Genomic DNA, 12,578 nt, shown 5'->3' on the forward strand with positions numbered 1-12,578 from the left:
ATTGATTCAAGGATCATGGGTTCGAATGTATTTGAGTGCTAACTAACCCTAATCACCTGGTCCGATGACTACAGGCATGATAGGATTTAAGTTTAAAACACCATAGAACCGTAACCAAAATGCTAACTAACCCAAGTCATCTGGTCCGAGGACTACAGGCATGATTGGGTTTAAGTTTAAACACTATAGAATTGTAACTGAGTGCTAACTAACCCAAGTCATCTGTTTCGAGGAACTAACAGGCATGATGAGGGTTTAAGTTTAAACACTATAGAATTGTAACTGAGTGCTAACTAACCCAAGTCATCTGGTCCGAGGACTACAGGCATGATTGGGTTTAAGTTAAAACACTATAGAATNGATGAAAAATATAGTTTATATGAATTTACTTTTATGCATCAATTACATAGTATAAAAAAAATAATTAGATATATTATTAAAGTGACACAATACAATAATTACTTTATTTTAACTTATTTTCTCTATTTATTTTTATATATTTTATATAAAGAATGTGATTAATTAAATTGGTTCAAATAAAATATTAAAAAATGAAGGGGAAAAAAAAAATCCCAAATATTAAAAATGTTGGCATTGTTTCTCTAAAATAAAAATTAAAAAAACATTGATATTTGCTCACGTAAATTTTGGATAAAGATAAAATCTCACTTTTCTTTTCCATTTAAACAATACAAAAAATCAATTTTTTTCTATCCTCCCTCAAATCACTCCAATTAAATGAGCTCTAAAGGAATTTTCTCCTTCTACCACCCCATGACTAAGGGTGTCTATCAAACCTACCAACTCGACAAAATTAATCCATACAAATTCAACTTGACCAACCTAAGCCAACTCAACACCTCGGGTTAGTAGATTTATTTGGATTGTAATTTTTATTTTAAGGCTCAAGTTAAGCTGAGTTCGAATTGATTATTTTTTCAACTCATCTGACATAACCCAATCCACCATATATATTAGTTTCTTTTATTATCCTTGCATTAATTTTTTTTGTTTAATTTATTTGGGTATTTTTTTAGAATTAATTTTGATGAATTTGAAATTTGGAAAATAATTTAGGCATGTCATGTGAGTTATTATAATTTATTGAAAAACAAACACTTAAATAGTTTATGAAAATCCAAAATTTATTATAATACATGAAAAATGTAACTACAAGTGCACAACCCATTGACCCAACCCTCAAAGGTTATAGATTGGATTGAAAAATACCAACCCAACTCATGTAGTGGGTTCCAGTCAGCTCAACTGCTAAAGTCTCTGATGGTTGTATAAAAGATTTAGGGTTTAATTCCTGCCTACATTAAAAACTGATTGGTATTTTAGCTTAATGATAAAAGAGCTATCATTAGGAGCGGACGTTATTGGTTGAAACTCTTTCTAAAAAAAAAAAAAAAAAACCCATGCACTTCCCTGCCCACGGTTCACCATCAAGTTAAGTGACTGTTCTCATCTGTTCTGCTTGGAATAATAACATTGATACCTGATGCAAACACATTTTCTTCACTTGGCAAGAAGCCCAAACATAATTGGAATAATTTTTTTTAAAAAGTCCAAACATTGTTTTTGCAATAAGAATATAGCAAAAAATGGTCCTTGATTTCTTATCCTTGGTTCGTCTAAAAAAAGATAATAATAATAAAACGCTCCTTGATTTCTCATCCATAAGCTCTTTTTATTTTGAGCCCGTTTGGATAGAGTGTTTTGAAAGCCTTAACGTGCATTTTTATTAAAAACGCAAATACGCGTGCGTTTGGCACTGTAATTTTACTAGAAATTGCGTTCTTTCAAATGCAAAATATTGCGTTTTGAAAATGGAGTTCCAGCCAACCTTTTGAAACCGGCACTTAAGACGCAGATCTTGTAATACTTTTTAAGGCTTGAATACCTGATATACCCTCATGTATTTGCTAAATGACAAAATCACCGGCCAACAAATAACCTCACCTCCCTAACTTTCCAGCGGCTACACTGTGCTCAAGGTCTCAGGAAAATGTTGGAACAGCAATGGAGAATGTTGACACAACAAAAAAGAGCTTAATCGTTGCAGTATTGAAAATTGAAATAAGAAAGCACCACTCACAGGAACACCATGTCCACTAGCTCCTTTTTCCATGTTTGCAAGAAAAAGCTGTTCGTGTGAACTGTGAAGGAAGTATTTGGTTTCTCTCTCTCTGCTATAACCTTTCCATTTTCATTATTTGTGGTTGATATATATATATATATATATTTGGACAGGTTTGTGGTTGATATTAGCTTTGGGAAAAGAGAAAGTAATTGGGGTTATTTTAATATAGTTTTAGCTTTTGATAATATTACTTTTTTTTTTTTATTTAAAGAAAAGGTTAGAGGGAGAGTGAATATTATTGTTTTATTATTATTTTCATGAGCTACATCAAATATGATGGAATAATATCATCAGAATTAAGGCCTTTCTAGTCCTTTTTTGGTAATTTGCACCAAAACAACAATTTTAGACTAATACTACACACAAATTTTACCAAACGTTTTAATATAATTTTTAAAATTGTGTTTTCTAAACGCACATTTTAAAAATGCTATTTTTAAAAGTGTCCATTTTCGAACAGCTTATCCAAACAGGCCCTTTATATTCTACACATCATGAACTCAAGTGTGAACACTAGATGCCTGAATGAAAGACTGCCATAATATAAAAGAATTGAAAACTGGATGTGCTCCAAAAGAAAATCAAATAACCATGAGAACATAAAATCAAACTATTCTATCAACGACATTTAGATAGGCTAAAATGAGCTTACTTTACCTATTTAACAATACTTACAAGACAATTAGACAAACTGACACTTTTTCCACCATCACCCTTGACAAGAATGATCACAAGCACTCCCGCAAGTAGTATGTTAAGTACGTTGACCAAAATTTTAACTTGTGGAATTCGGGGTGAACGCCTTTTGAATGAATTCCAAGAAGCACTGCGAGTAGAATGTAAAATTTTAACTTATGGAATTCGGGGGGAACACCTTTTGAATGAATTTCAGGAAGCGCTGCGAGTAGAATGTAGGGTCTACGGCAGAGATGGACAAGGAATCAAACTGAAGAGATTTATATGCATGTTCAATCTTCTTACTCATGTTGTAATCTTGCAAAATATCAATGATACCAAGGTACAGAACAACATCATATGCCTCATGAAACATTTGGGTTTCCTCTTTTCCTGGAATCAGCTCTGCCCTTGCTGGCATGTTCACACCAAGCTGGATTTGGAGCCTGTTTAAAACGTTGGAAAGAAAATTAGAACGCCAATGCTTCAAACATACAGTAGTAGCCATTGTACAAAAAAGCCTTCTCTCATTCTCCTATGTACTTGAGATGCCTAAATCTTTAAATTAAAGACATTCTAAAATAGATCATCTTTCTTGTGATAGCATGGATCAAGCTCGCAAATATTATACAAAGTCAACCATCTAGAGCTCTAGGGCATTCCTAATTTTCTTCAAGGGTACGTTTTATATGACTTATATGAGTTCATCTACAATACTGGCCAAACAGCAAAGAAAGCTTTGCATATGACATATTGGTCACTTGCCCAAAAATAATATACCCATTGGCTGCGACGACAACATGCTTTAGGTGTTCCACGAAATCATACCTTGCTGTACCAGGTAAAAGAAGATCGACTTCCTCATCACCAGCAGCTGATGCTCGTAATCGGCTACCCCTGATGTGAGGGCCCACAACAACACTATTATCATCTGTTCCACGGGGGACCAAAACAAGGCTTTGTGGGTAATTGGAGATCTCATTCTCTAGAGGGTCTGAATTGAAACATAACCACCATATTAGTCTTCTGTATTAATGAACAGTGCAGCTATGCAAGTCATAGACAAGTGATGATGACCAGGTTAAATCAGAATTAGTGGGTGCTACAAGTCTAATGGGTGTGGTTCATGTACCACGTGCAAAATATACAGTTCAAATCCTCACTGGTAAAAGACATTAAAGTGAAATAGACATTAAAAGAGAGAGAAGGAAAAAAAAAAAACCATTATGTCAACACACACAAAAATAACCAAGAAGGACAAAAACCAATTCACTGTCAATGTTAAATAAGGAGGGTCCTAAGTTTTCAAATTGGCCTATTTACTTGGGTGTTATGTAGCCTTCAACAAATAAACTGCCAATCCCACGAGAAATATGAAAAATAGGACTTCCTAAAATACCACTATCACTGGATTACATGGACTGAATTAAGGACCATAAAACAATACTCAAATGTGTTGGTTTATTTTCAGTTCAAAATAGCTCAAAGAAAACCTTTCTCATTACTTATTACTTCACTGCATATACATCGCACTACCTACTAACTAACCCCAGACACCACTTACCAAAAAGGTTAACTGCTGACACTAGCTTCTGTCATAAATTTCCTACATACTCTCATGTTTTTACACATTTTGTTTCCAATTGATCTTCTAACCATAAAAAGACACCAGACAACTGAATCAATATTCTTCCTAAAATTTCATGAACAGATTATGGTGGAGCACCAATTTTGAACATAAGCCGCACCTTCTTCTGCAAGCATTGCCAATCCATCTGCCGTTATACCTTGGTAGAACATAAGAGAGCGCAGGTGTTGAGGGGCTCGATAATGCACACCTAACAAAAGGCTGTAATCCATAATGTGCTGTGCTTCCAAAAACTTACTGTCAATCTCAATCTGGCTGCATACAAAAAAAAGTCAGCATGAGATGAATGCCACAATTTCAAATCCTATCATTTAAAACAACAAAATTAGGGGTAAAATCAGCAGTTGGATATGAACTTTACAATTGAAGCTTGATCCTTGTCTGCCAGCTAAAACCAACTTTAACTTGTTATTAGGCAAGAGATTATACAATTGGAACTTCAAAAAATTTCACACAATTATGACATCCACACAAATTATTACAGTCAACTTTTTATGGATAAAAAAATTATTCACTTGGGATCTTCATATATTCATTAACCACATTGGGTAAAGATTACCAATTCACAACCTTTGATATATTAACTCCCAAGTTGGAAAGGAAATTACATGGCAGCTATGAAAGTACAACTTACTTCAATAAAGCCTCTCGCCAAGAGGGTTCCAAATAATATTGATAGTTTAGATCCAAATCTTTGAGTATTGTGTTCTCATCAATTTCAACCTTGTCTGCTGAACGTCCAAGGGACGAACCTTTCAAATCATATCTTCGATGGATCCTCAACTCTGTGCAGAACATATTTCCCATTACTACAAAACGAAACTGCAAGGTAGGAAATAAACTACAAATATTAGCTTCTTGTGAACAGAAGGCATCTCACATTCTTGCAAAGGCTTAATGAACCAAACCATGATACAAATCATAGCACAGTCAGATCTAAAACACAATAATATGGACCTACGGCTCAGAAAATTTCAATGAAGTTCAAACCTGTATCATAAATATGAAGAAGTAACAAATAAATGGCTATGACATTGAAATACATGGAAAAATACCTCTAGAACAGATGACTGCTTCATTGTGCTGCTTACCTTTTGACCACTAGAAGGTATGATTCTGTGAAGGCCAAAAAATTTTGTAATAAGCGTGTTTTCATATTTCCTCACATGATAATGATAATCTGGAAGCATTCTTAGAAGAACCTACACATCAAAGCTCCAGTCAGTAGAACCTAGAGGTATATGATGAGAAAGAGAACATATATAAAACTTCAATTATAGCAGACGTATCATGGTTCAGATTCTTCAGAACTACATTCCTGGTTGAGTATGGAGTTCTTTTACATGATTCACAAGCACACTATAATAGGTCCTATAAGCTCCTGAAATTTAAAGTTGTATTAATTACACAAGCTTAGTCTTTTAGTATATTGGAACCGTGTTAATCATTTTTTTTTCTTTTTCTTTTTTTTATAACGTATGAAAACTTTCTAAAGAAGAGACCTTTGGACTCGCCTCTAGCCCTTTGGAACCATGTCAATCATGTATTGGAAATATCAACACATGCTGATTTTTTCTAAGAACTGTTACAATAAAGCACAAAAGAGAAAATATGTATCCCAAGGTAACTTATTTATGTATGAATAACAAAGAAATACTAAAGATCCCAGAGGTTTCCTTTTCAGACATCTTTGTTATTCATACATAAATAAGTCACCTTGGTCCCCCCGCCCTTCTCAAATGATTAGTACGATTGTTGGAAAGCAATAAAGGTTGCACAATCCATCTACACAGGAAATACATACATATATATAAAAATAAAAAAAATAGGAGGCAACTAGTGCTAACTCTTAACACTTCCAAAATAATAAAGAGACACAAGGTCAAACAAAAAAATGGAGTGACCATCCAAACAGCTAAAGAGACTAAAATGTAGAATTTATGAAGTGAATGGGCCATTCAGTCCCTCCAAAAACTCAATTTTGATTTCAAGCAAATCTATATTCAGTAGCATCTGCAGCCTCACTGGTTACAATAAACCCACAACAAGGAGGGCTACAGAAGTGAACGATGGATGCCATGAAATTTGAGGGTTGCATTGCACTTCCTCCATCGAATATGATCCCTTGGTCCAGAACTAATAAATGCTGTGATTTGTAAGCTAATATATGAAATTCTGTAAATGAAAAGAATTTTAATGAAGCAAAATGATTGTCTTTGTAAAATGGTTAATAAGATCAAGTGACACATGTGAATGTTGAGTATTTCCAGAAAACTGTTACGTTTATTTTGACTCATCAAAATATGATCATTTTGCAAATTTTCATCTACTGTGGAACTTCAGGAGCAACATGTGCGAATGTGTTAGCAATATAATTCAAATTGATGGAGCAATTTCATTAAAGGCATAAAACTACTCCCACGTTCAAAATTTAGTCCTTGTAATCAATAAGCAAACCATTATTGACCACATCCATCAGCAGTTAAGGAAAAATGGCATAAATTGATGTCCTTTGAGCTGATAAATAGAATTAAATTTCCTTAATTCATGCTCCTAAGTTTCACAGATATCCCTAAGCCTATGATATAGGTTTCTGATCAAAGAAATTATATAAAAGAAAGAACTATGAATATTTTTGGTAAAAGAAGGAAACAATAATATGTTGGAAATGAAAGTTTATGGCTATCAAGATATCAGAAATCATTTACCAAGAAATAAAATTCATATCTTACCAAGAAATATGCATCATAGATAAATGACTATCACGAAATCAAAAATCCAGAAATTGCAAAACAAGAAGTTAATTCCCTTAATGTTTTATCTGAGGAATGGACAAACCTTTACTTCAGATTTCCTCAAAGTCTTAATCATGAATCGATCATCTTGGGACAGGAAAAAAACACTCCCACTTTTCCCAGGAGAAGAAAGTTCCCTCAGAGCATCATTCCCACAAATGGACATCATGTAATCAGCAGCATCAATCTTGAACAATTCCCTTAAATTCCTACATTGAATTTTCAGGACATGAATATCAACGTCATTTTTTTTTTCCTTTTCTTTTTCCACTGATTAATATCAACAGCACGAAAAGATAAAAAGAGGCTCCCCTGCTGGGGGGAGGCAGTTTAAGATCAACACAGACATCAAAAGGAATTAGTTACAAGCAATTATATTTACAAGGAAGGGGTTTTCCAAATTTTTATTTTATCCAAAGAATAAGGACACATGATAATGATCTAGGCAGTTTAAGATCAACACAGACATCAAAAGGAATTAGTTACCAGCAATTATATTTACAAGGAAGGGGTTTTCCAATTTTTTATTTTATCCAAAGAATAAGGACACATGATAATGATCTGCATATACATTTTTTACCAACTCATTGACTTAAAAAATCATAGGTAAAATGTAGAGTAACCTCCAAAATAATGATGATAAGCACAAAGTCAAGAATTCAAATATTCCCAGATTAATAATGACATGATTCGGATGTACAATCTGGATGATGTGTCAGCATCCTATAAAAGTGCTCATAGAGTTGAAACAAAAGCATCATAGCTGCCTTCATGCTACAATTCATTCAATTTTAAGCTTTGGGACTTTCAAAAGAAAAAAGAAAAGCGTTGAGACTTTACACAAGGACAGTATCAACTGTGGCACATTAGGTCAGCCAGGATTTAGCAATTATCATTCAGGGACACCGGTGTTTCAGAATATATTATATTAAGACTGAAGTCACATGGAGGCTTGAGTATTATGTTTAAGAATTGGCACTATGTATGTATAAGGAAAGAAATAGGACATACAATATAAATCAAGATTATCAATGTTTGAATGAAAAGAATTTGGATGACATAAGCACTCCACATATAAGAAACAACCGTGCAATACAGCTTTATCAAAAAAAAATAAGAGGAACACTGTATCAACAAATTTTCTAAATCATATACTTTGGCCAGGCTATGATCCTAATTGAAACATAGCAGCTTACCAAACACTAGGATTAACCATCACAAGCATGCCTCATAAACACATCATACAAAATAAATGAGCTGCATAGAAGATTAACCTAAGTAGCAATAACAGAAAGGCCAACTACCAACCTGAAAACCATTGGGCAATAATCTTTCCACTTGAAATCCTCTGATTGATGAGGTGGTGTCAATTGGGACCCTTCTTTAGGAAAATTCATCCAAAAGCTAGCACGGGGACCAAAATCTGATGTCCGAACTTCTCGCCTCTGTATGGGAGTAATTTTCCCCACAGTATATCTGTCCATAATTGAATTCATGGTCAACATTAACCTCCTAACCACAACGTAATGGAATATGAGACAGAAAATTTTAGATTTCTGCAATAATAAGTGGACCATGCCTGTCCCAGGAAAGGCAATATTTACCTTCTGTCTGGACTGGGAAAACTCAAGACACACACATGTGAACCAAACTGAAGGAGAAACATGTTGAGACTCTTTGACCATTTTCATGAAGTCCAACATTTGTCTATATATCTGTTTGTAATGATTTTCCTTTTTCATTACAAATTTACAATGCAATCATTATTGTCTATACATTGTACGAGAAAATTAAAGATCACTGCACTTATCAATCATATATTGATTTTTTCTTTTTTTAAGGAATAAAAATTTAAAGAATAATCTCATCAAGAAACCACGTAGAGTATTTCCAATTAAAAAATGAAAAAGATAGAGATATGTAATGAAGAGTCATGATTTTAGCATCATAAGTGAGGGTGTATGAGTCAGAAATTTGAAAGTACCTGATTCCAAGCTGTAAACTGAGCATTAGGTCATAACTCCTATGACCTTTAATGATTGCTTCACCAGGCCTCTTAACCTCTTTTGCGAGTTTCTTTTGCAGTCGTTTTGCTCTTTTGGATGATAGCGCAAAACCATTTGCTCTTCTTGATGATGATGCAAAACCATTATTCAATACAAGTTCACTGATTAATACCCCTTGCATGTATTCTCGTTCCACGATTGGAATGTTGACCTCATCATCCTTTTCACTACCTTCTTGCAAAGAGTCCGTTAACCCTAGTGATGAATCATGTCCAATCACTTTCTCAATAGATACCTCTAGACTCCAACGCCTTTCCAGGGAAACATTTCTGTTGCGAGACTGCTCTAAATTTAACAGGCTTCCCTTGGAGAGCTTTTGGTCAGATGAAGCACGACGAGATCTCTGGTTCCCACCAACCTTGACATTTCCCATATCCACAGAAGCAGCATGATGAATATGTGCAGGGTTCTGCTTTCTCAAATCAGGCAATAGCCCTCTTTTCCTCAAAGCATTGAGGTAAAATTCTTGTACAGCAGGGAGTCGGCTACCTTTTGGATAAAATGATCCTTTTCCATCCTTCAAACCCTGTGTCCAGGTTCCCACGTAGCAGCCTCCATCACTCCATGTATATGCTCCAAATCCATGCATCATGCCATTTAACCAGCTTCCTTCAAATGAGTCTCCATTCATCCAAGTAAGGGTTCCTTTCCCCGACATTTTCCCACCTTTCATATTCCCTAGATAAACATTTCCATTAGCCCAGGTGTACTTACCTGGCCCTTCTGGTGAACCCTGAATCCATGAACCTTCAAAGATGTCTCCGTTAGGATAATTTTGATATCCCAATCCATGTTTGACATTCAACCGCCATCGTCCCTTATATGTCAAATTATCCGATCCTATATATGTCCCTGTACCATGCATATAACCACCTGAAAACTCACCCTCATAAACTGCTCCAGAAGGCCAGAGTTGTTTTCCATTCCCATGTTTCATACCCCGTCTCCACTCACCCTCATATACGCAACCATCCAACCACACATACTTCCCCATACCCTCAGGGATGTCCCCGAGCAATGACCCGGAATATGATTCCTTATTGGCAAGTAAGAGCTGACCAACTCTAAAGCCAGCAGTTTCAGAACTATGACCAACTTCACCATTAGGTAATATGGGCGTGCAATCTTTATCAATAATGGCATCAAGAGATTTTGTTCTATCTGCACAAGAAAGTGCTCCTTCCACGTTATCAACAATGGCCACAGGGCCAGACATGCATAATGCCCAGAAGGAAACAATTCCTTACAAGATTATAAGAATCTCAAAAGTTCTCATAAGCTACAAGACAAGATGTGGTGTCACAACAGGATCTTACTGTGGAACTGTATCTATACCCGCTCAAACTCCTTGTCCTTTGACCTATTAGCAAAATAAAGTTTCTTCAATAGCCTCAGATAGCTTATTGGAGCAGCAATGAAAGCAACACAAACCGGGAAAAGAATTCACACGAGACTCGAGAGTCCTGTTTCTTATTGAATTTTCACAACTACAATACGACCTTCAATAAGAAAAGACTTGGGAAAAAGAACATAGGATAAAAATAAATAAAAACAGAAACAAGATGCATAGACATAAATGAAGTAATTCAGAATAACAAAGGAGGCAAATAATTATGAAATGTTATTAACTGAGAATACAAAAAGCATGACATACTTCTAAAATGCATTTTGCAAATTACTTTTTATCTACTTAGAAAACTTCTTTTGAAAATGTCTCCATCCAATTATTCCGAGAATATATATATATCGAAAAGCCATTCACGAGAGCTTTATCAAAATGGATCATTCTGAAAGGGCACAAACAAAAAGATTTAAAAAAAAAAAAAAAAATCCAAATTCAGAGCCAAACTTGTTCCCACATTGACTTGCAACAAAACACAGCTCAGAATCAAATAATTACAAATAACTAATCTTTCAAAAATTCACTCAACTAAACCCCTACAAATTGTCACATAGTTTGATATTGTTTCGCAATTATGCTTTCTTATTTATTTATTTATTTTTATGTTTTATTCTTTACCATAGAGAAAAGCTAAACTTTCTTAAAGCGTTGAAATTAATTTAAAAGTGATCAAGGAAATTTTCTTTTCAGCTCTTATACAAATCAGACCGATTTTTCGAAAAACTACTACAACAAACACATAATAACAAAGCTAAGTCCTCTATCAAATACACAATAGTATTCTTACTCTGTGGCTAGAATCACATATTTCAGCAAATTTCTGCTACAAGAAAATGGTTCCAAATTTTTAGCAGAAAATAAAAGCAAAACAAGTCCATTCCAGTACATACTTCACCAACAACAAACATCACAAATGAGAATCTAAACAAAAAATAATTTAAAAATATTACCTTCGAAGGAGATAGAGAGAGAGGTAGTTGAAGAAGTGTAGCAGTTAAAAGAAGTTGAATATTGGTGAAGAGGCGGTGGTGGTGGTTTGGTTATTATGACTTTCAAACTTCGAAGATTTTTAATTTTCTGTGTTTGGCTTTTGGATTCAATGTTTTCGATTGTGTTCCAAAAAATTCCAAAAATGGGATCAAAATCTCTAGCTAAGAGAATTTTTAGTAAGTACTGAGTAAGCTCTCTTAGCCAGACATAAACATAATAATAGCCCCAAAATTAAAAAATATAAAACCAAAATCTTACATTAAAATATTAAAAATATCAAATGCTTTTTTTTTTATATGTGGCTTGGTGTATTGACTTGTGAAAAGACTATTCCACCCTGCTATGGATCCATTCAGACAGTTCCGACCAAATTAAGAGAGAAAAAAATTAGTGGATTTTATTTAGTTGGTTTAATTGGTAAGTTCGGTTAAATAAGATATTTGAGTTTCAATTCTTACTTATACAAAAATCGATTGATAGATTGATCTAATGATAAAGAGCTAATATTAAGAGTGAACGCCATAAATTATGAAACTCTAAAAAAAAAAAAAATAATTCAAAGTTCACACAGTTTTTTTAAGTCTAAATTATGTGACTATTGAGATCCATTACAAAAGGTGCCCCAGTCATATAGCTCCAGTGTATAATCCAAAATCTGATTTGTTGATTACCTTATATGGTAATTTAAATAGTTACAGTTACACCTAAAAGTTAATTTAAAATTAAAATTTTTGGTCATCACCATCTGGTCCATCTGGACCATCTCCAAAAGACCATTTGATTTGACAATTTTTTTAGTATTTTTTTGGAAAAATATATGTGAGGATTAGGATTAGCGTGCCGACAAGTGTTATAC

The 12,578-nt window shown here is 34.2% G+C and overlaps 1 protein-coding gene across 5 annotated transcripts; it reads right to left on the minus strand.

Annotated features, from left to right (window-relative positions):
- Positions 1 to 2,712: 2,712 nt before the first annotated feature.
- Positions 2,713 to 11,962, minus strand: LOC111997116 (phosphatidylinositol 4-phosphate 5-kinase 9). Of its 5 annotated transcripts, none has more exons than XM_065762766.1 (9): positions 11,683 to 11,962; positions 9,249 to 10,690; positions 8,573 to 8,740; positions 7,308 to 7,473; positions 5,525 to 5,671; positions 5,104 to 5,291; positions 4,570 to 4,724; positions 3,650 to 3,815; positions 2,713 to 3,267 (listed from the first exon to the last, which is right to left on the minus strand). In XM_065762766.1, exons 2-9 carry the CDS (start codon positions 10,544 to 10,546, stop codon positions 2,994 to 2,996), a joined length of 2,562 nt encoding a protein of 853 aa, XP_065618838.1. In that variant the 5' UTR covers positions 10,547 to 10,690; positions 11,683 to 11,962; the 3' UTR covers positions 2,713 to 2,993. The 5 variants fall into 5 exon arrangements, with proteins under 5 accessions (XP_065618838.1, XP_065618839.1, XP_065618842.1 ...); XM_065762767.1 differs by having other exon boundaries at positions 9,249 to 10,817; XM_065762770.1 differs by having other exon boundaries at positions 5,561 to 5,671; positions 11,683 to 11,961.
- Between the last annotated feature and the right edge of the window lie 616 nt (positions 11,963 to 12,578).

Source organism: Quercus suber, unplaced genomic scaffold (genome assembly GCF_002906115.3).
Source record: "Quercus suber isolate HL8 unplaced genomic scaffold, Cork oak 2.0 scaffold_472, whole genome shotgun sequence".
In the NCBI taxonomy this organism is placed as follows: Eukaryota; Viridiplantae; Streptophyta; class Magnoliopsida; order Fagales; family Fagaceae; genus Quercus; species Quercus suber.

Bases quoted from the DNA above. Each gene is read 5' to 3' on its own strand.
- LOC111997116 (XM_065762766.1), bottom strand. From the start codon at position 10,546: ATGTCTGGCCCTGTGGCCATTGTTGATAACGTGGAAGGAGCACTTTCT. The intron at 8,741-9,248 runs GTACTTTCAAAT...AATTATGGACAG, and splicing joins AGTTTACAGCTTGGAATCAG to ATATACTGTGGGGAAAATTA. The intron at 5,292-5,524 runs GTATTTTTCCAT...CCTACCTTGCAG, and splicing joins AGCAGTCATCTGTTCTAGAG to TTTCGTTTTGTAGTAATGGG.